The sequence below is a fragment of the Nycticebus coucang genome, chromosome Y (genome assembly GCF_027406575.1).
Source record: "Nycticebus coucang isolate mNycCou1 chromosome Y, mNycCou1.pri, whole genome shotgun sequence".
Taxonomy (NCBI): Eukaryota; Metazoa; Chordata; class Mammalia; order Primates; family Lorisidae; genus Nycticebus; species Nycticebus coucang.
Genome location: NC_069805.1, coordinates 11,999,507 through 12,021,344, shown reverse-complemented (window position 1 = coordinate 12,021,344; position 21,838 = coordinate 11,999,507). Strand labels below are relative to the sequence as shown.

Genomic DNA, 21,838 nt, shown 5'->3' with positions numbered 1-21,838 from the left:
CATTGTGAAGCAGGAGTCTTTAGAGCAGAGACTGTCCGGACTGCAGTGTAAAACTATGTCACTTCAACAACAGCTGGATGATGTTCACAAGGATTCTGCAGATAAAGAGAAGGCAAAACACACCAGAGACAGACCGTGTGCTGCAGTGGTGAAGGCTCTTGAAGTAGGGCATGAAAGGTACAGTCTGCTTTTGGAAGAGGAAAACAAGAAGTTGCTTGATGAATGCAATCACTTAAAAGAAAGGCAGTACCAATATAAAAAAGAGAAAGTGAAAAGAGAAGTAAGTATCAAGAAATAAACATTTTTCAAACTTCCAAAAAGAAAAGAGAAGTGGTATTTGGTAGTGACTAAGCATCGTATCTGGTTGAATGTGAGACTATCTAGATCTATATTTGTGATATCAGCCTAGAAACAGTAAAAGTTAGTACTGAGAGATGTTTTACTTTGAGTAAAGACAGTGTGTCACTTACAACATTTTAAGAGTTTAAGTTATAAATTGTTAATAGACATAGAGTAAAAATGCTGAAATCATAATTTTAGTGTCTTTATGTTGCCTCATTTTAAGACAGAGCCGAAGCAGAAAAAAGTGAGTAGGAAGCTGAGTAGGGGTAGGACTTGCAGGAGTTGAGATTAGGGAGGGAGGTGGAGGCCAGCTTACTTAGGGCCTGCAGGAGCCATTGGAATTTTACTTTTATTCTAAAATAGGGATTATTGGGAGAGTTTGAGCAGAGGACTGAATTTGTGAGAAACTTTGAGGCTGATCTGAGCTTCTAATCAAAAAGAAAGAAACCATTTTACAGGGTAGAATTTGCCACCACTATCCCATCCACATGCATATGAATCTTTTGTTATGCATTTCACATTCCTTTTAAGCCTTCAGTTGGTCCTTATGCATTTCACATTCATGAGGGGAGGAATGAATAGAGGACTGAATCTGTTCTCTGAGCAGTAGAATACTGACTTGGGGGGGAGGTAGCACTTCCTTAGTGTCCTTAGCCAAATTTAGTGGTCAACAGGAATGTGTACACAGGAGGAAAAGAAGGTGAGTCAATGCAATGTATGTGATGATAATCTTCAAGGTATATATGTTAAAGTTAAATATTATTAACACATCCTAATAATAAAGTGTTTATAATATCTGCAACAAAAATATCTTACCAGGCAGTTTTGAGACAACTTCGCCAAGAACTGTGTGATACCATGCAAAAACTATCCAGATCGGAGACGTTACTAGAAACTACATCATGTTGTCACATTCATTTAGAAGATGAGACCCAACATTCAATGAGAAAAATAAGTCAGATGACAAACCAAGTATGTATGAAATTAACATGCCACCAGTTAATCTGGAGCTGATCCAATAACATAAAGTGTTTTAGAATACTAGCTGCAGGTGACAGCTTTCTTTTTGTATTTTCATTATGAGTAATTTTGTACAATTTTATTATCTTTATCATGTACTTATTTCTTAAATTCTGACTTTCATTCTTCCACTTTTCCTTAAAATTACATAGAAATATACCATATTTTCTTATAATATATACCCTTAGGAAAGTCGAGGATTATGCATCATTTTTCACAGAAGTTGTGAGACATTTTTCCTGTTAAGCAGTAGTTTTCAGTGATTTCTCTATTGCCATTGTGAGGCAAGCCAGATTAAATCAGGGTAATGTCTAATGAAATGTTCCAGAACATATCTTCAATTTTGTGAATGGATACAAAATCTGTGTATACTTATTTCACGGATTTCAGGTTAACTCATAGAGAAAGGCCTTCATATTCTTGTCTAAAATGAAAATGCTGCTCGGGAGGCTGAGGCAAGAGAATCGCTTAAGTCCAGAAGTTGGAGGTTGCTGTGAGCTGTGTGAGGCCATGGCACTCTACAGAGGGCCATAAAGTGAGACTCTGTCTCTAAAAATAAATAAATAAATAAATAAATAAATAAATAAATAAATAAATAAATAAATAAATAAATAAATAAATAAATAAAATGAAAATGTTTTACGTTAATTTATAAACTCTTTGCAAAGTTAATTGCCTTCATATCATTTCACTTTAATTATATTGTAAAAGCACAGAAATATTCAGGTCTTGGATAGGAGGTACATCCAAAATAAAGAATTAAGAAAATTATCCAGATCCTGCCATTGGATTTTTAAAAGCAAATGTATTGAGGTCTCATTCACATACCATGCAGTTCACCACTTAATGTCTCTTAGTATATTCACAGGGTTGTGGAACCATCATCACAATCAATTTCAGAACATTTGCATCAATGCGAAAAGAAACCCCACATCTTATAACCATAACCTCCACCCTCATCTTATCCCTCCACTTTCCCCAGGCCTGGGCAACCACCATCTACCTTTATCTCCATAGATTTGCTTATCTAGACAGTTCATTTTTGGGGTGGTGGGGTGGCGGGGTGGGGGTGAGGGAGACTTTATCAATCAAATTTTATTTTATTTTTTTTCAAGGGGCATATTATACATCCTCACAATGTGCACAATAGGTGAGATCTTGCCTCGTGCCCTCCCTCATTCTGCCAAACGTTCCCCACCCCACTTCACTCTACCCACAAACTGGACTATAAGAGTGTTTTATTGTTCTTACGAGCATGTAATTGTTTATATATTGATTTCATATAAGTATGGAGGTATGGATTTCATATTGGATATTTATTTTTCTATTCTTATGGTACTTTACTAAGAAGAATGTATTTCAGTTCCATCCAGGTAAATGTAAATGCTCTTTTCTCCACATCCATGTGAAGATCTCTGGTTTGGGGATTTTGTTATGTGGGCTACTCTTACTCGGGTTAGGTGATATCTCAAAGTAGTTTTGATTGGCATTTCTCTGATGATTAAGAATGATGAGCTTTTCTTCATGTGTCTGTAGTCCGTGTGTCTGTCTTCTTTAGAGAAGTTTCTCTTCAAGTTCTTTGCCCACCCTGTGACTGGATCACTTGTTCTTTTCTTGCTAATACGTTTGAGTTCTCTGTGGATTCTGGTTATTAAACCTTTATCGGAGGTATAACCTGCAAATATTTTCTCCCATTCTGAGGGCTTTTATTTTTTCATGAGAAGTCATCTTGTTCAATTATAAATTTGCCTAAGGTGAGAATAATATCTAAGTTGTATATAAAACGAGCACATTGTACCCCATAATTGCATTAATGTACACAGCTATGATTTAATAGCAAAAGTTGATATGCCTATAAGTTATCCTTATATAAATTGAAAATGTTTTAGATTAACATTTGTTAGAATATAATTAAATACTTTATACTATACTGATAATTGATATAATAAAATTTTATTCTAAATATATTTTAAGCAATAAAATATAAAATTGGAACTTTTTTATTAAAAAAACAGAAAAAAACTCTTTCTTGCTATTGTTACTAATTTTCTCTATTTGGGATATATATTTCAGTGACTTTTTCCAAGTTATTTTATAATTAATAGATGGTATTTAACAGAATTTAGTGAAAAGTATTTTGTAAATATGTCTAGCTGTGATTTATCCAATGCAATATATTCCCAATGAAGTTTGTAATTGGGGAATTAAGGAAATTATATGGAAAGAAGGTGAAGGGGAGTCTCAGGGAAACTTGCCCTTTTCCCCTAGGTTGATTTGCTGAAAAGATCAACTCACAGTTATAGTAGATTAATAAGAGAAAGGTTTATTTCCAAATACCATGCACATGGGGGGTATGAATGATTGCCCAATGTTTCAGTGATAGTCAGTGGCTTTTAAAGATGCCTTTTAGAAGGGAGGGGGGAGAGAAACTGTAAAATATATGTGTTGCAAGTGGTTGCGAGGGATGATGGGTAGATGGAGGGAAACAGACTGAGTTGCAGTTTAACCTGAGAGACAGGTCTCAGTGCTTCAAAGGACATTAGGGCCAGGCCTATGTGATAAGGACTCCAGCAGCCCCTTTTCTGATTCTAAATCAAGTTATTCAGGTTTTATAGAGGAGAGACTAGTGCATTCTAATCAAAAATGGCCTTTTCATTGAAAATATTCTCTATACCAAGGAATTATATTTTGATTTCCTTATCTCCTTCAAAGATATACATCTGAAAAGTACTCTATGTCTTTGCTTATCTCCTCATGTAATCTTATTTAATATTGATAAAGTTTGAAATATTTCCTGTAGTTCTTTCTTATTGTTCATTGCTGTTTCAACAGTAGCAAGAAAATGTTTTTCTGTTTTTTGTTTGTTTCTTTGTTTGTTTTAATGAGTTAGGGCCAAACCAGTCTGCTTCTTTCCTGCTAGTACTAATTTAATTTCCAAGGAAAGTGTTCAACCAAATAAATAAGTGAATGTAGATGCAATCAGCAGGAAAAAAATATATTCATGTCATTCTCACTATAGAAAAAAAAATTAAATTAGTATTCCTTCATTACAAAGTCAGAATTGGGACTTGTAGATTGATAATTGCCTTTCCAACTGAAAAGCTCTGGCCTTTCTGATCTACCACAGCACATGACCTTAACTTGATCATCAGAGTGCTTGCTAGTGCAGCCCATCATATCCAGTTGCTGGGAATGAAGTGATCAAGGCACCTTGATTTATCAATGGAGTCCAGTGTTTTCAGGTTGAGGCTATTGCCTGGGGTCATGTAAGTTCCATACAACTCACTCCAGAAGATGCTCTGTGCACTGCAGTGCATGGTCATGCATCCCACTGATTGCCATGGAGACAAGTAAACTATGAATTCTTATGAGTGGACGAGAACACTGCTGGCTACTGGAGTTGGTGACTGTTATCTCAGAATTTGGGACTGTTGTGGGCATCATGCTCTGCATTTATTGCCCATTTCAGTAGTGTGGAGATCAGTTGAATGCAGCTGTCGGGGACCATTTTCATTGGCATGTCACCTGCCTAAACTATAAAATTAGAACATAAAATACAACAAGATGTTAATAGTAAATATTATATGCCACTCACCATGTGCCTCATGTTTTTCTAAGTGCATTACGTGTATTCCCCAGTTCAGTCTTCCCAACATCCACATGAGGAAATCAGTGCTATTCTGTCCATGTTGTAGATGAAGAAACCAAGTTGCTAATTTGCTAAAGGTCACACAGCTAGTACTGGTGGAGCCAGTACTCAAACCCAGATCTTTTGGCCTCTGTAAAGATACACCTCTCAAACTACTCCATGAGACATCTGGTTGTCATCTGAAGCATACACACCACGAGATGTGAGAGAAAAAGGAAAACCTGGTCCCCTTGCTCTGTGGGAAGCTGAAGGGTGCTGTCCCCCTGTGTAGCAGTGCACAAAGTTCTAGCCTTTTCTCTATTTTACCTGTAAATTGGCTCAGAGACTACAATGTGTCTATGAATATGGACAGTTAGCATTTACCAACTTGTGCCTGTCTACTTGCTCATGTTCACAAAAAAAATAAATAAATAAACATCTGGTCACGATGGTTAGTAAAACATGGCTTTGACGTGACTGGGTAGGTTAAGTGGTAATTTTAACATGATGGCCTCTCTTTTGTCGTGTTTAATCGCAAAGTTTAATAGTCATCCTCACAGTTTAAGGCGACACATTTAAATTAAATTCTCTCCTAGTGAAAACTTAAGCCTTGCGACTTAACTTTGGGGTTGACATTCTCTGTTGTACTTTACTTCCCATTTATTTTTAAAAGTCCTTTTCCTTTTCCTAAAAGGAAAGATGATGGTGAGTGTTAGATGCTGAAAGTATATAAGTTGCCTTGTTACAATAAAATTAAATGTGAATAAAATAAAATAATAAAAGTTGATGTTGTGATCTTAGAATACAAAATATACATGCTTATCATAATATAATCTTCTCTTTCCCCATTTTATCAATTTTATAAATTTGAGTATTTATCTCATACAATATAGTTTGTAAAATTAAGAATAATGTATTTATTGAGTATTTATGTAATACAATATAATTTGTAAAAATTAATAATAATACAATATAATTTGTAAAAGCAAGAATAATGTTGTGTTTTCATCCTATAACAGGAGTAGATAAACTTCTCTGTGAAGGGCCAAATAGTATATTTTAGGTTTTATGATCCAGAAGATTCCTGTTGCAACAGCTCCACTGTGCAGTGATGGCAGAAAAGTATCTATAAATAATATGCAGAATGAAGGGGTGTGTCAGGGTTCCAATGAAATTTAGCTACAAAAATCTCTTCAGGTGATGAGCAGATTTGTACTAGATCATTATTATTTTTAACGCAAATAGTGTGTTAGTCTAAAAACTTTGTTTTCTATATGCTACATTTTTTAGCTGTCCATCCAGTGAGGGAAATGTCTGTCATTTCCAAGTGTAAACATTTTTCTAATCTTTGTTTTAGTTTCAAGAAGTAGAGGATCAACTCAAAGAGGAAGGACACCATGCTGAGAAGATGCTAGACCAATGGAAAAAGTATGCTTTCAAGCAGCAAAAAGGAAAAATAAAAAGACTTGAGTATTATAAAGAAAATAAGTGTTACAGTTTGAGACTAGTGCTAGTTGTAATAGTAACTATATCTGTATGAATCTTAGGAAAATTTTCAGCTTTAAGCTATTTTGAAATGCATATTTTTTTTACTTTGTTTCTAAATTTTGCACATTATGCATGGACATTGCTAGAAAAATGATATAGTTGCTTAATCATCTACTTTTCAAATATTTAAGGATTCACATAAACATACCTTCAAGTGTTTGTTCAAAAATTGCATGATATTTAAAAAAATTATCTGACATTAATTATTTTAAAAATTATATTTTAGGATCAAAATGGCAAATTCCAAATTAAAACTTACTGTCAAAGACCAAGCCGAAAAACTCAACCAGTATGAGAAAGACTTGTCAAGTGAAAGTTTCGTAAGTTAATCTCTTATTTTAGTTCTGGGGCAGAATAGGCTGAGTGTATCTTACTCAAAATGCTTTGGACTAGAAATGTTTTGGATTGTGGAATATTTGTATATGCCTATTGAAATATCTTGGGAAGGGAATTCAAGTCTAAACACAAATTTATTTGTAATATATATACCATATTCACACACCCTGAAGATAATTTTATGTAATGTTTTATAATTTTGTGCATGAAGCAAAGATGTTTTCACTGCAACATGGCACATGAAGTCAGATGTCAAATTTTCCATTTGGAATGTCATTTTGAACCTAAAAGTGATTAGGATTTGGGGGCATTTTGGATTTTAGGTTCTAATATTAAGACGCTCAACCTGTAGTACAGATGCTCACTGACTTTCAGTGGGGTTATATCCCAATAAACCCATCCTCACTTAGCCTAGCCTACCTGGAACATGTTCAGAGCACTTACATTAGCCTTCAGTTGAAAAAATCATCTAATATAAGTCTGTCTCTAATAAAGCATTATATGTCCCTCATACCACATATTGCTAGCCTGGGAAGGATCATGAATCAAAATTCAACATACATTGAAATTGGGGTGTTTCATATCATTTTAAAGTCAAAAAAATTAAGGTGGCCATCATCAGTATGTCAAACTTGCAATGGCTTCACATCATTATGGAGTCAAACAATAGGAAGTTGGAGGATCCCAAGTCAGGGACAGCCTGCGTATAAGAATATGGTAGACAGGTGTGATATTACAGGGGTATTTGCGAAACTTGGTAAATGTAGAATGTAAATGTTTTGGCACAGTAACTGAGATAACGCCGGAAAGGCTATGTTAACCACTGTGATAAAAATGTGTCAAATGGTTTATGAAGTGAGTGTATGATGCCCCATAATCATATCATTGTATACAGTTACGATTTAATAAAAAAATAAATAAATAAATAAATAAATAAAAGAATATGGTAGACAATATGAAAAACGTCTCTGATAAAAATATCTATCCCCTTCATAGTGATAATACTTATTGCAAGTAGTGCCAGTCCCCTTGACTTTACAAAAGAAATTGACTTAATTCCTAAAATTAATGATTTGGGTAGTAAGATTTTAATAAAAACATTGTCATAGCCCAAGAATAATATTTTTATGTATACCACATTTCATTTATCCATTAATCCATTGGTGGACACTTTGTTTTTCCAAGTGTAAATTATTTTTAATCCTTTGTTTTAGGTGCAGAAATCTCTGGAAGATCAGTTAGCAGAGACTATAAAATGTAAAAGGATGATGGAAGACCGCATGCAAAGGTACAGTTAAAAGCAGCACACAAAATAACTTGAGTATTCATAAAGCAAATAGCAGTGTAATATGAGATTGTGTCTGTTCAGATAATAAGTATGTTTGTGTGAAGCCAAGGAAAGTTTCAACTTTAAGCTATTTTGAAATGCATGCCTTTGTATATTTTTTCAAAATTTTATACATTTTCCAAAAATACACCTAGAAAAATACCTTTGCCAAATCATCTGCTTTGTTAATCTTTGAGAAATTCTCTAATTATGCCTTTAGATATTTGTTCACAAGCTTTATGGCATTTTAAAAATTTATCTGTGATAAGAATTATTTTACAATATGTATTTTAGCCTTGAAAAAGAAAATTCAAAAATGAAAGTAAACTTTGGAAAGACACTGGACTGCGTTGAGAAATATGTGTCATCTGCAAGTTCAGTAAGTCAATCTCTTACTTTCTATCATACTTAAAAGGAACTTTTTTTCTCTACTAGTACAGGCTGTACATTCTGCACCCCAAATGCCCAGAAATATTTCAGATTTTAGAATATTTATATATACACAATAAAATATCTTGAGGATGGGATCCAAGTCTAAACACAATATTCATTAATGCTTCATGAACAACTTATGCACAAAGCCTGAATGTAACTTGATATAATATTTTTAAGTACTAAATTTTGCATGAAACAAAGATGTGTGTTTTCACTGAAACCTGTCACATGAATTCAGATGTGTAATTTTCCACTTGTGCTGTCATCTTTATATGTAAGATGAATAACATTTTGAAGCATTTTGGATTTCAGGTTTGGAGATTTCAGGATAGATGCTCGTCCAGGAGCACAGGGAAGGGCCTAGTCAGTGCCTGCAGGTGGTACTGAGAGGTAAAGCAAACTAAAACTCAAAGATATGGCCTTGATGGCCCTCTTTTTAAATTGGAAGTGTAGGATTGTAAAAGATTTTAGTTTAAAAAAGTGATGAAAAATAGATCTCTGGATGAGACTGTGTATTAAGGAATATTAATACACAGTCATACCATGGAATCCCAGCACTTTATGAGGCCAAAGTAAAAAGGCCAAGGCAAAAAGATCACCTGAAGCCTGGGCCTATCTCTACAAAAACTATAAAGGCATTAGCCCATCATGGTGATATGAAACTGTAGTCCTAGCTCCTTAGAGGCGCAGTCAGGTGAATCACTTGAGCCCAGGAATTAGAGACTTCATCAAGCTATGATGGTAGCACTGTACTTGATCTTGGGTGACAAAGTTATACCTAGTCTCAAAAAAAAAAAAAATAGAGTTCAAAGCAAGGGGAGAAACTGGATGATAGAAAAGCTGTAAGAGGTGATTCATGCCTATAATCTAAGCACTGTAGGAGGCTTGAAACCAGGAGCTGTAGACAAGCCTAGGTTGTGAGAACAAAAAGAAAGAAAGAGAGAGAAGAAAGAAATGAAGAAAGGAAGGAAGGTAGAAAGGACGGAAGGAAGGGAGGGAGGGAGGGGAAAGAGAGAAAAGGAAGAAAAGAAAAGAAAAGAGAGAGAAAGGAAGGAAGAAAGGAGGGAGGGAGGGAAGGAAGGAAGGAAAGAAGAAAGGAAGGAGGAAAGGAAGGAAGGGAGGAAGGAAGGAAAGAAGGAAGGAAAGACGCACGGGCCTGCAGGTGGTGCTGAGAGGTAAAGCTAACTAAGACTGAAAGATATGGCCTTGATGACCCTCTTTTTTAATTGAGGAAGGAAGGAAGGAAGGGAGGGAGGGAGAGAGGGAGTAAGGAAGGAAAAGGAAAGAAAGAAAGAAAAAATAATTATCCAGGTTTGGGTGTGGTGATGCTTCCCTATAGTTCCAGCTATTCAAGAGGCTGCAGTGAGAAAATAACATGAGCCCTCATATTAGAGGTTGCAATGAGCTATGATCATGGCATTGTACTGAGAGTCAGAGCAAGACCCTGGCTCAAATAAAAGAAAGTTTAAAACAGAAATAAATAAAATTTAAAATAGAAAATAAAAATAAAAATAAATGAAAAGCTGCAAGAAACAGGGAAAAAGGCATGTTTATTATAGAGAAGTCTTAAACTTTGTGGGGGTTTGTTTTGTTTTGTTTTTGAGTTTGTTAGGGAAAGTCCCTATTATAATTGTTTCTCACTCTGGGGAGATGTGCCCTATGTCCTTACATGTGCCCATTAGGTGGGACCACACTGATCCCATTCCCTTCTCCCCCTTTTTCCTCCCCCCTTAGCTCAACTGGAGTTAAATTGACTTTTTGTTTTGTGGGGGCATGTATTAGTTGGTTTACCAGCTTCATATTACTGTTTAATCCATTGGATACTTGCTTTTCCATTCTTGTGATACTTTACTAAAAAGAATGTTTTCTAACTATCCAGATGTAAATTCTCCATCTTTTTATGGCTAAGTAGTATTTCATAGTATACATATACCACAGTTTGTTAAACCATTCATGAGTTGGTGGGCACTAGGGTAGTTTCCACATCTTGCTGATTGTAAACTGAGCAGCAATAATCAAATGCAGATGTCTTTATGATAAGGTGCTATTTTTTTCTTCTGGCTAGATGCCTAGTAGTGGCATTGTGGGATCAAATGGGAGGTATAATTTGAGTTCTTTGAGGACTCTCCCTACTTCTTTCCAAAGAGACTCTGTTAGTTTGCAATCTCAACAACAGTGTAAAGATGTTCACTTTTCTCCACATTTGCACAAGCATCTCATTTGGGACTCTGTGATGTAAGCTATTCTGAGTGGGGTTAAGTGATATCTAAAAATGATTTTGATTGTATTTCTGTGATGATTGTATTTCTGTGATGATTTCTGATTTTTTTCATGTTTGTTAGCCCTTCATTTGTCTTCTTCATAGGTTGTATTCATGACTCTTGCCCAGTGATAGATGGGATTGTTTGTTCTTTTTATGTTGATTAATCTGAATTCCCTGTGGATTCTAATTATCAACCCTTTGTCAGATTAATAACCTGCAAGTATCTTTTCCCATTCCAAAGGTTCTTTATTTGCTTTAGTTTTTTTCATTTTTATTAAATCATAGCTGTGTACATTAGTATGATTATGGGGCACCATACACTTGGTTCATAGACCGTTTGACACCTTTTCATTACACTAGTTAACATAGCTTTCGTGGCATTCTCATAGTTATTTGGCTAAGACCTTTACATTCCACTTTTACTAGGATTCACATATTCCTTTGAAGATTACTCAACCTGTTCCAAAAGGTAGAAAAAGAAGGAAGACTACCCAACACGTTCTATGAAGCAAACATCACCCTGATCCCCAAACCAGGAAAAGACCCAACAAAAAAAGAAAATTGTAGACCAATATCACTAATGAATATAGATGCAAAAATATTCAACAAGATTCTAACAAACAGAATCCAGCAACTTATCAAACAAATCATACATCATGACCAAGTCGGTTTTATCCCAGGGTCTCAAGGCTGGTTCAATATACGTAAATCTATAAATGTAATTCAGCACATAAACAAATTAAAAAAACAAAGACCATATGATTCTCTCAATCAATGCAGAAAAAGCTTTTGATAACATCCAACATCCCTTCATGATCAGAACACTTAAGAAAATTGGTATAGAAGGGACATTTCTTAAACTGATAGAGGCCATATACAGCAAACCCACAGCCAATATCATATTGAATGGAGTTAAATTGGAATCATTTCCACTCAGATCTGGAACCAGACAAAGCTGCCCATTGCTCTTTAACATTGTAATGGAAGTAGGCTCAGTGCCTGTGGCTCAAGCAGCTAAGGTGCCAGCCACATACACCTGAGCTGGCAGGTTCGAATCCAAAGCGGAGGCCCACCAAACAACAATGACAACTACAACCAAAAAATAGCCAGGTGTTGTGGCCAGCGCCTGTGGTCCCAGCTACTTGTGAGGCAGAGGCAGGAGAATTGCTTAAACCCAGGAGTTGGAGGTTGCTGTGAGCTGTGATGCCACTACACTCTACCCAGGGCGACAGCTTAAGACTCCATCTCAAAAAAAAAATATATACATTTTAATGGAAGTTTTAGCCACCACAATTAGGGAAGAAAAGGCGATCAAGGGTATCCACATAAGGTCAGAGGAGAACAAACTTTCACTCTTTGCAGATGATATGATTGTATATCTGGAAAATACTAGGGACTCTACTACAAAACTCTTAGAAGTGATCAAGGAATACAGCAGCGTCTCGTGTTACAAAATCAACATTCATAAATCGGTATCCTTTATATATACCTACAATCGTCAAGTTAAAAAAACAATTAAGGACTCTATCCCATTCACAGTAGTGCCAAAGAAGATGAAATACTTTGGAGTTTATCTAACAAAGAGAAAGATCTATATAAAGAGAATAATGAAACTCTAAGAAAAGAGATAGCTGAGAATGTTAACAAATGGAAAAATATACCATGCCATGGTTGGGAAAAATCAACATTGTTAAAATGTCCATACTACCCAAAGCAATATATAATTTCAACGCAATCCCCATTAAAGCTCCACGTCATACTTTAAAGATCTTGAAAAAACAATACTTAGTTTTATATGGAATCAGAAAAAACCTCGAATAGCCAAGACATTACTCAGAAATAAAAACAAAGCAGGAGGAATCACTCTACCAGACCTCAGACTATACTACAAATCGATAGTGATCAAAACAGCATGCTGGGCAGTGCCTGTGGCTCAAGGGGATAGGGTGCTGGTCCCATATGCCAGAGGTGGTGGGTTCAAACCCAGTCCTGGCCAAAAACCACAAAAACAAACAAACAAACAAACAAAAAACAGCATGGTACTGGCACAAAAACAGAGAAGTAGACGTCTGGAACAGAATAGAGAACCAAGAGATGAATCCAGCTAATTACTGTTATTTAATCTTTGACAAGCCAATTAAAAACATTCAATGGGGAAAAGATTCCCTATTTAACAAATGGTGCTGGGTGAACTGGCTGACAACCTGTAGAAGACTGAAACTGGACCCACACCTCTCACCATTAACCAATATAGCCTCTCACTGGATTAAAGATTTAAACCTAAGACATGAAACTATAAAAATACTAGAAGAGATTGCAGGGAAAACCCTTGAAGAAATTGGGTTGGGCGAGTTTTTCATGAGAAGGATCCCCCAGGCAATTGAAGCTGCTTCAAAAATACACTATTGGGACTTGATCAAACTAAAAAGCTTCTGCACAGCCAAGAACACAGGAAGTAAAGCAAGCAAACAGCCCTCAGAATGGGAAAAGATATTTGCAGGTTATGTCTCCGACAAAGATTTAATAACCAGAATCCACAGAGAACTCAAACGCATTAGCAAGAAAAGAACAAGGGATCCCATCGCAGGCTGGGAAAAGGACTTTAAGAGAAATTTCTCTGAAGAAGACAGGCACGCGGCCTTCAGACATATGAAAACATGCTCATCATCTTTAATCATCAGAGAAATGCAAATCAAAACTACTTTGAGATATCATCTAACTCCAGTGAGACTAGCCTACATCACAAAATCCCAAAACCAGAGATGTTGGCGTGGATGTGGAGAAAAGGGAACACTTTTGCACTGCCGGTGGGAATGCAAATTAATACATTCCTTTTGGAAAGAGACATGGAGAACACTTGGAGATCTAAAAATAGATCTGCCATTCAATCCTGTAATCCCTCTACTGGGCATATACCCAGAAGACCAAAAATCACATCGTAACAAAAATATTTGTATTAGAGTATTTATTGCAGCCCTATTCATAATTGCTAAGTCATGGAAAAAGCCCAAGTGCCCATTGATCCACGAATGGATTAATAAATTGTGGTATATGTACACCATGGAATATTATGCAGCCTTAAAAAAGATGGAGACTTTACCTCTTTCATGTTTACATGGATGGAGCTGGAACATATTCTTCTTAGTAAAGTGTCTCAAGAATGGAAGAAAAAGTACCCAATGTACTCACCCTTATTATGAAACTAATGTAGGACCTTCATATGAAAACTATAACCCAGTTACAATGTAAGAATAGGGAAGGGGAGAAAGAGGAGGGAGGGAGGAGGATTAATGGCATCTTGCTTTAGTTTTTGTGTCCTTAACTGTGCAGAGACTTTCCAGCTTAATTAAGTCCCATTTGTTTAATTTTGGTATTGTCGTGGATTGCCAACAGAGTCTACATAAAATCTTTCCCCAGGTCTACATCATCAAGTTTTCCCCTACACTTTCTTCTAGGACTTTTATCATTTCATGTCTTAGATTTAAACTTTTATCCATCTTGAATTCAATTTTTGTAAGTTGACGAAAAGTGCAGGTCCACTTTCAGTTTTTATGTGAATTATCCAGTTCTCCCAGTACCATTTATTGAATAGTGATTATTTGTTTGGTTTATCAAAGATCAGATAGCAATAAGAAGCTGGTTTCATCTCTAGGTTTTCTATTCTGTTCTATATGTCTGTATTTCTATTTTTGTGCCTGTACCATGCTGTTCTGATAACTGTGGACTTACAATATAATGTAAAGTCTGGTAGAGTGATACTTCTGGATTTGTTTTTATTATTAATAATTTCCTTGGCTTTATGGGTTTTTTTATTGTTTCCATACAACATGCAGAACTCTTTCTTCCATTTCTTCAAAGTATGATGTTGGTATTTTAATGGTAATTACATCGAATCCATACATTACTTTGGGTTTTATAAACATTGTAACAATGCAAATCTTCCCAGTCGTGTACATGACATATTCTTCCATATATTCATGTCTCCTGCTATTTCTTTTCTTAGGGTTTCATAATTCTCTTTGTAAAGATCTTTCATGTCCTTGGTTAAGTATATTTCCAGGTATTTCACTTTCTTTGAAGCTGCTCTGAAGGGTATTGTGTCCCTGTTTGCCTCTCATCTTAATTGTTATTTGCATACACAAAGGCTCCTGATTTGAGCACATTGATTTTATACTCCACACCATTACTCTATATCTTGATCACTCCCAGGAGTCATGTAGTTGAATCAGTTGGGTTCTCTAAGTATAAAATGATAACATTGGCAAAGAGTGAAAGTTTGACCTCCTCGGCCATCATTTGTATCCACTTAATGTCCTTCTCTTTCCTGATTGCATTAGTTAAAACTTCCAGAGCTATGTGGAATACCAGTGGTGATGGTGGACATCCTGTCTAGTTTCAGTTCTAAGTGGAAAACTTTATTCAGTGTGAAATTGGCTGTGATTTTTGTCCCAGAAGGCTTCAACCAATTAAGAAATATGTCATCTCTGCCTATTTTCTTAAGTGTTCTTGTTAGAAAAAGATGCTGAATATTGCCAAATGTTTTTTCTGCATCTATTGAGAGGATTTTATGGTCTTTATTTTGGCTTCTATTGATATGGTGAATTATGTTTATGGACTTGTGTAGGTTAAACTAGCTTCATCTTAGCATCCCTGGGATGAAGCTGATTTGATTATGACATATAATTTTTTAAATGTATAGATAAAATCTATTTTCTAGGATTTTGTTGAGTATATTTCTGTCAATATTCATTAGTGAAATTGGTCTGTTGTTCTCTTTTTAGTTTGGTCTTTTCTTGGTATTGGTATCAGGGTGATATTTTCTTCAGAGAACATGCTAGGGAAGGTTTCTTTCTTCTCAGTGTTTTGGAATTCATTCTGCATGGTAGGTATAAGCTCTTCATTGAAGTTTTGATCAAATTCTCGTGAAGCCATGTGGTTTAGGGATTTTCTTTTTGTTGTTGGAAGCTTTTTTATTGTTATTTAAATTTCAGTGCTTGATATTTGTCTGTTCTAGAGCTCTATTTCTTCCTGGTTAAGTCTAGAGAGACAGTGTGATTCCAGGTATTGGTCCATTTCGTCCACATTGTCAAATTTCTGGGCATAGAGTTGCTTGTAGTAGACAGAGATAATCTCTTGTATCTCTGTGGTATCTGTAGTTATTTCCCCTTTTTTTGTTTCTGATTGAGGCTTTAGAGATTTTAATGCTATCTTTCTATTTAATCTGGCCAAAGGTTTATTGATTTTATTTATATTTTCAAAGAACAAACTTTCCATTTTATTGATTTTCTGAATGATTCTTTTGTTTACAACTTCATTTATTTCTAATTTAATTTTGGTTATTTCTTTTCTTCTGCTAGGTTTGCAATTGGATTACTCTTCCTTCTCCATTTCTTTGAGATGATTCATTAGGCTGTTGATGTGCTCTCTTTCTATATTTCATATGTTGGTATCTAATGCAATAAATTTCCTCTTATGACATCTATTTCAGTATCCCACAGGTTTTGGGAATCTGTGGCTTCATTGTCATGCTGTTCATGAAATCTAATAATTTCCTTCTTTTATCCTCCTTGATTCAACTGTCACGTAGCATAAAGTTTGTAGTTTCCAGGACTTTGTGTGTGGATGAAGGTTTCTGTTGCAATCGATTTCTATCTTTATTCCCTGGTGGACTGAAAAGATGCAAAGTATTATTTAAAATTTTCAAAAAAAATTGTTGAGGTTTGATTTGTGTCTGTGGGCTGGAGTATGATCTATGGGCTGATAGAAGAACATATTCTCTTTGGCTTTGGGGTTGTGTGTTCTATATATGTCTATTAACATACTGATCTAGGGTAGCATTCAAGTTCCTTGTTTCTATGTGTAGTTTCTGTTTAGTGGCTCTGTCCATTTCTCTTGGAGGAATGTTAAAGTCCCTAGCTACTGTAGTGTTGTAGGATATTATATTGTTCAGACAATTAGTGTTGGCTTCATAAATCTGGGACCATATAAGTTGGGTGTTATATACTTTTAGAATTGAAATGTCCTCTTGTTCTATTGTTCCCTTGACCAGTATATAGTGACACTCTTTGTTATTACTTACTTTTTTGCTTTAAATACAATTGTCTCTGAAAATAAACTTGCAACCCCTCCTTTTCTGATTTCCTTTTGTTTTTTAATATTTTAAATATATTTTCCTTCATTAAATCATAACTGTGTACCTTAATGCATTTATGGGGTATAATGTGGTGATTGTACATGTTGAAGGATAAAACAAGACTCAGGAGGAAGGACTGGAAAACAATAATTCAGGCAAATGGTAATCATCTCCTCGCTTACTTAACTGCTGGTTCACCCTGAGTCTTCTTTTGTCCTTCAACATTAGGTGTGTTTCTAGAGACAGCATATAGATGGATTGTGCTTTTTTATCCAGTCACCCAGTCTGTGCCTTGTCAGTGGGGAATCCAAGCCATTCATTGAGAGAATTGTTAAGTATCGTGGAGTTCTATTCACCTTATTTTGTGAAGGTCCATTGCTTAATTTTATTTTTTGCACCAATGTGGAAGCTACGTTTTGTTCTTCAGTTTCTGGGTGTCTACTTTTTTAGGAGGTCCATTGTGATGGTCAGTATGGAGAATGGGTCTGAGTATTTCTGCAGAGCTGGACGTGTAGTAGAAGATTTCATCAATGTTTGCATGTCAATAAAAAATTTGATTTCTCTGTCAAATTTAAAAACTAGTATACAGAATCCTGGGCTGAAAATTGTTGTATTCAAGAAAGTTAAATGTCAATGACCACCTTCTTCTGGATTACAAAGTTTCAGCTGAAAGGTCCACTGTCACCCTAATGGATTGGCTCTTATAATTCAATTGGTGCTTACTCTTGGTTGCTTGCAGAATTTTCTCTTTAATTTTGACCTTGGACAGGTTCATTACAATGTGTCTGTTGAGATAAACCAGAGTTTGATATGCATCTAAGAGGACTGTGTCAGAATCTTGGTGATGCTTGGGAAATTTTCATTGACAATATGCTCTAGAAGGGCTTCTATACCTTTGGGTTATTTTCCTTTCCCCTCAGGGATCACTTTAATTTGTGTATTTGTGTGCTTCATGAATTTCCATAATTCTCTAAGCTCTACTTTTACTCTTTTCTGCCTCTTTAAATGCCTGAGTTAGCTCAAGAGACATATCCCCTAGCTCTGAGATTCTTCTTTCTCCATGGTCTAATCTATTATTTGTACTTCTACTGCATCTTTAACTTCCCTGGGTGACTCCTTTATTTCTTTAAGGTCTAGTACCTCTTTCCTATCTTTTATTCACTTCTTAAGTCAATTTTTGGATTTCCCTTCAGTGATTATCCGCTTTCCCTTCAATTCCCTTCATCATTTTTGCCATCCATACTCTAAATTCCCTTGATGTTATTTCCATAATTTCCTTCTAGGTGGGATCCTCTATGGTAGCTGCCTCATGGTCCCTTGAGGTTAGGGTTGATCTGTTTTGGTTTTTCGTGTTGCCAGATTTTTTTTTCTTGTTGGTTTTTCCTCATATGTGCTTTCTTCTTTATCCATATCCTTCCCCTACTTTTTCCTCTCACGTCCTCCTTCTTAAATGTTCTTGTTTCTGTGCTTGAATGTTGGAGTGGCCTTTTGGTACAGGGACGAAAGGAAGAAAAGAGAAATGAATGAGAAAGGAGAAAAGAAACAGAAAATAAGTGTGAAAGAAAAAGAAAAGAAAGGACAGGAAGAGAAATACGGGAGTAATAGTGGTGTTCAACAGGGTGCATTGACCCATACATGCAATTTCAGGACTCTGAGGGGCCAAGGAAGTTGGGTTCTCCACAGTCAAGAGCTCCTTATCAGCCTGACCAAAAGCAAGACCTTGCCTCCAACATATGCAAAAACAAAACATCTTTGTGTCACTGGGGGGGCCTACTAATACTGTCCTTTGGAAGTCTAAAGTGAGAAGGACACCCAAGCCCAGGTTTTAAGGCCTCCTTGAGCCATGCCAATGCCATGGACCCCCAGCCTAAGCCCCAGAGCAAGGCTCTGTCCCATAAATAAAATACAGAATGAAAGAGAACAAAGCAGATGAGAATAAAATAAAGAAAATAAATAAAATTATAAACTTTGGGGGGGAAAGGAGGGATAGAGGGATACCTTAGTTATCATTTGAAAAATTTATGAAGGAAAGATGAGAAAAATCTAGAAAAAGGAAGGAAAGAAAAAATAGAAAAGTAAGTTTAAAAAGCAAAGAAATGCTAACACAAAATGCAATCCTTATTATACAAGAAATTAAAAATGAAAAAATAAAACACAAGGAAAGAAAAATTTAAAAAAATTAGAAGGAAAAAATTTTAAATATACATACAGATAGCAATATATTACCTGGACTTCAGGTGGCACTCTGGGGGTTGGAGATGCAAAACAAACATGCTGATTCTGCTATATAAGATGGATGTGGGAAGCCACTGTCTAGTTGCTGAGGAAACCCGCTTCCTTCTTTCTGACTTATTATCCCTCAGTCAGGGCATGGTGGTTTCATTAACATTCAGTCATAGCAGGGTGGGGGCCTGAAGCTTTTACCAGACTTTTTAGGATACACACCTCAAGTTTCCAAACAGTGCCCCTGGGCCACAAAGTGGCTTTTCTGGGATGTGAGAACCATCCACCTCACCCCAAGGATGGCTACCCAGCTCATCAGGTGCACCACAGCCAGTCACGTGCTGGGACCCTGCAGGCTGTTTCTTCCCAGTGGCCCTCCCACAATGACAGCCCTCTGATGGCAGCCAACCTAATCAAAGTTACACCCTGCCTGGTAGTTCAATCCCTGCCACTGGGCACCATTCAAGTTCACTCTCTCACGCAGGCTCTCCCAAGGCAGCTGTGGTGAGCACCCAAGTCCAAAAAATCTGCAGGACAGTACTTCCCTGTCTTTACCCCTCTGCCAGAGGGTCGGCCAGCCTCTGCAAGAAGGCACCTGCTTTCTATGCTGGTCCTACACTGCTCCTGACCTCCTTGTGAATGTGTAGGTGATTATATACTGATTTCATACTAGTATTGAATACACTGGATACTTTTTTCCCCATTTTTGAGATACTTTACTAAGAAGAATAACCTAATTTACATAATGCAATGAGACATTTCTAAACTATTAAGAAAAGCGTACGAATGCCTTACCACATCAAATAAGTAAGCGAGGAGATGGTTCTGTTAATCATTTAAATGTAAGCATTCCACGTTGTCTATCAAATTACATTTTACTTCATAAATGCATTAGTGTACACAGTTATTATTTGATAAATAAAACAAAAAGAAAATCATTTGATTATTAAGAGAAGTTAACATAGATCCACAGGAAAGAAAAAGCTGTGATTTAGAAATTAGACCACACTCTTGAATTGTTCTTAAGATACACTATTTAACATTTTTAAAATTTAAATTGATTCTAATATTCTTTGAATGATCATATTACATGAGTTCTAACATAATGATTCCTTTTGTATAATTATATTTAATATTGAATTATATTAACAGCTTACTTTTTTTGTTGTTTTTATTTTTGAGACAGAGTCTTACTCAATAGAGTAACCTTGTGTCACAGCTCACAGCAACCTCAGACTCTTGGGCTTAAGCAATTCTCTTGCTTTAGCTTCCCAAGTAGCTGGGACTACAGGCACCCACCACAATGCCCAGCTATTTTTTTTATGTGTGTGTTATAATTGTCCTTGTTTGGCAGGCCTGGGCTTGGTTCAAACTCACCAGCCCCAATGTATGTGGCCAGCACCTTAGCTGCTGAGCTATAGGTGCTTTGCCAACTTAGTTGATCTTGATGATGAACATTTGCAATGTATGCTTTCTCCCCATGTTTAAACTTACTCAGGGCATCACTGACTCAACACATTAAAAAATAAATATACAATAACTATTCATATTATAATTCTTTAAAATGTATCCTTTCAATATGTTTTAGACTGGAGCATCATCTCAAGGAAAATTAGAGCATATTGTTTCAGCAGGAGCTCAGATGAAATCCTGTATTGCATATCTGGAATCTGAAATCTCTGTAACAGAAACTTCTCGAGAAGAAATCAATGAAACCACATTTCGGAAATACAAGCAACTCTATCTAAAAGAATTGAAAATTAGAAAATTGTCATACAAAAAACTAAGAGAGTAGGTCAAAACACAAAATCATAGAAAATAAATTAAGTTCATTAATTTTCCTCAATGCATAATTTTTTAGGGAGGGAAGCTCATGAAATTATTTGGAAATAAAAACAGGTCTTAGTGAACTTAATTTTGAAATATTCATTCAGAGCAGTTTGTTTTTCTCCCTTTTTATGATTTTATATGAAATTTTTTCATATGAATTATTATGTAGTGAACCTGATCTCTTATTCCTTCAGCTAGATATTTTTGTAGCTTTATAATTTAGACAGTGATATTGTTATAAATTTCTTGCCACCATTCCACTAGGTAAAAATATTAATGAGTTTCATTAATCTAATGAAGATTACAACTTAAACCCAAATAGTCAAGTACTACAACTATTCTTTCAGCATCTTCTGGCACCTGGAAAATTAACTTTTCTTGGCTGTGATCTTTGGTCTTGGCACTAGTGGGCACATTGAGAAAGAATTTCTGGTATAGTTTTTCCACTCAACACAAAGGCATATTTGCAAAACTTGCATACTTGATTAACACAGAGATAAAGGAATGGATAATTCACGAAGTTCTTAAAAATAATGCCATGGTCAGCCTGAGGTATGGAAGACACACAAAAAGGTTAGGCCCCACCACTCATGCCTTGGTAACAGTGTTAGCAGCTAATTTCCACCGGTGCTTGCTGAAGTTCTTCTTGATCACCAACTCAGCCATCTCATTCTCACCTAGAAGTTGTTGCTCTGAATTATCTCTCAGTGCCCAATACTTAACTTTCCCCATATAGTGGGTGAAATGTAAAAG

The 21,838-nt window shown here is 35.9% G+C and overlaps 1 protein-coding gene across 1 annotated transcript; it reads left to right on the top strand.

The window, feature by feature from the left end:
* The first annotated feature begins 23 nt into the window (after positions 1–23).
* On the top strand, positions 24–21,320 carry LOC128579168 (ankyrin repeat domain-containing protein 26-like). Its single transcript, XM_053581402.1, has 7 exons — positions 24–280; positions 1,162–1,314; positions 6,348–6,418; positions 6,765–6,858; positions 8,089–8,162; positions 8,496–8,580; positions 20,844–21,320. Exons 1-7 carry the CDS (start codon positions 56–58, stop codon positions 21,048–21,050), a joined length of 909 nt encoding a protein of 302 aa, XP_053437377.1. The 5' UTR covers positions 24–55; the 3' UTR covers positions 21,051–21,320.
* The last annotated feature ends 518 nt before the right edge of the window (positions 21,321–21,838 follow it).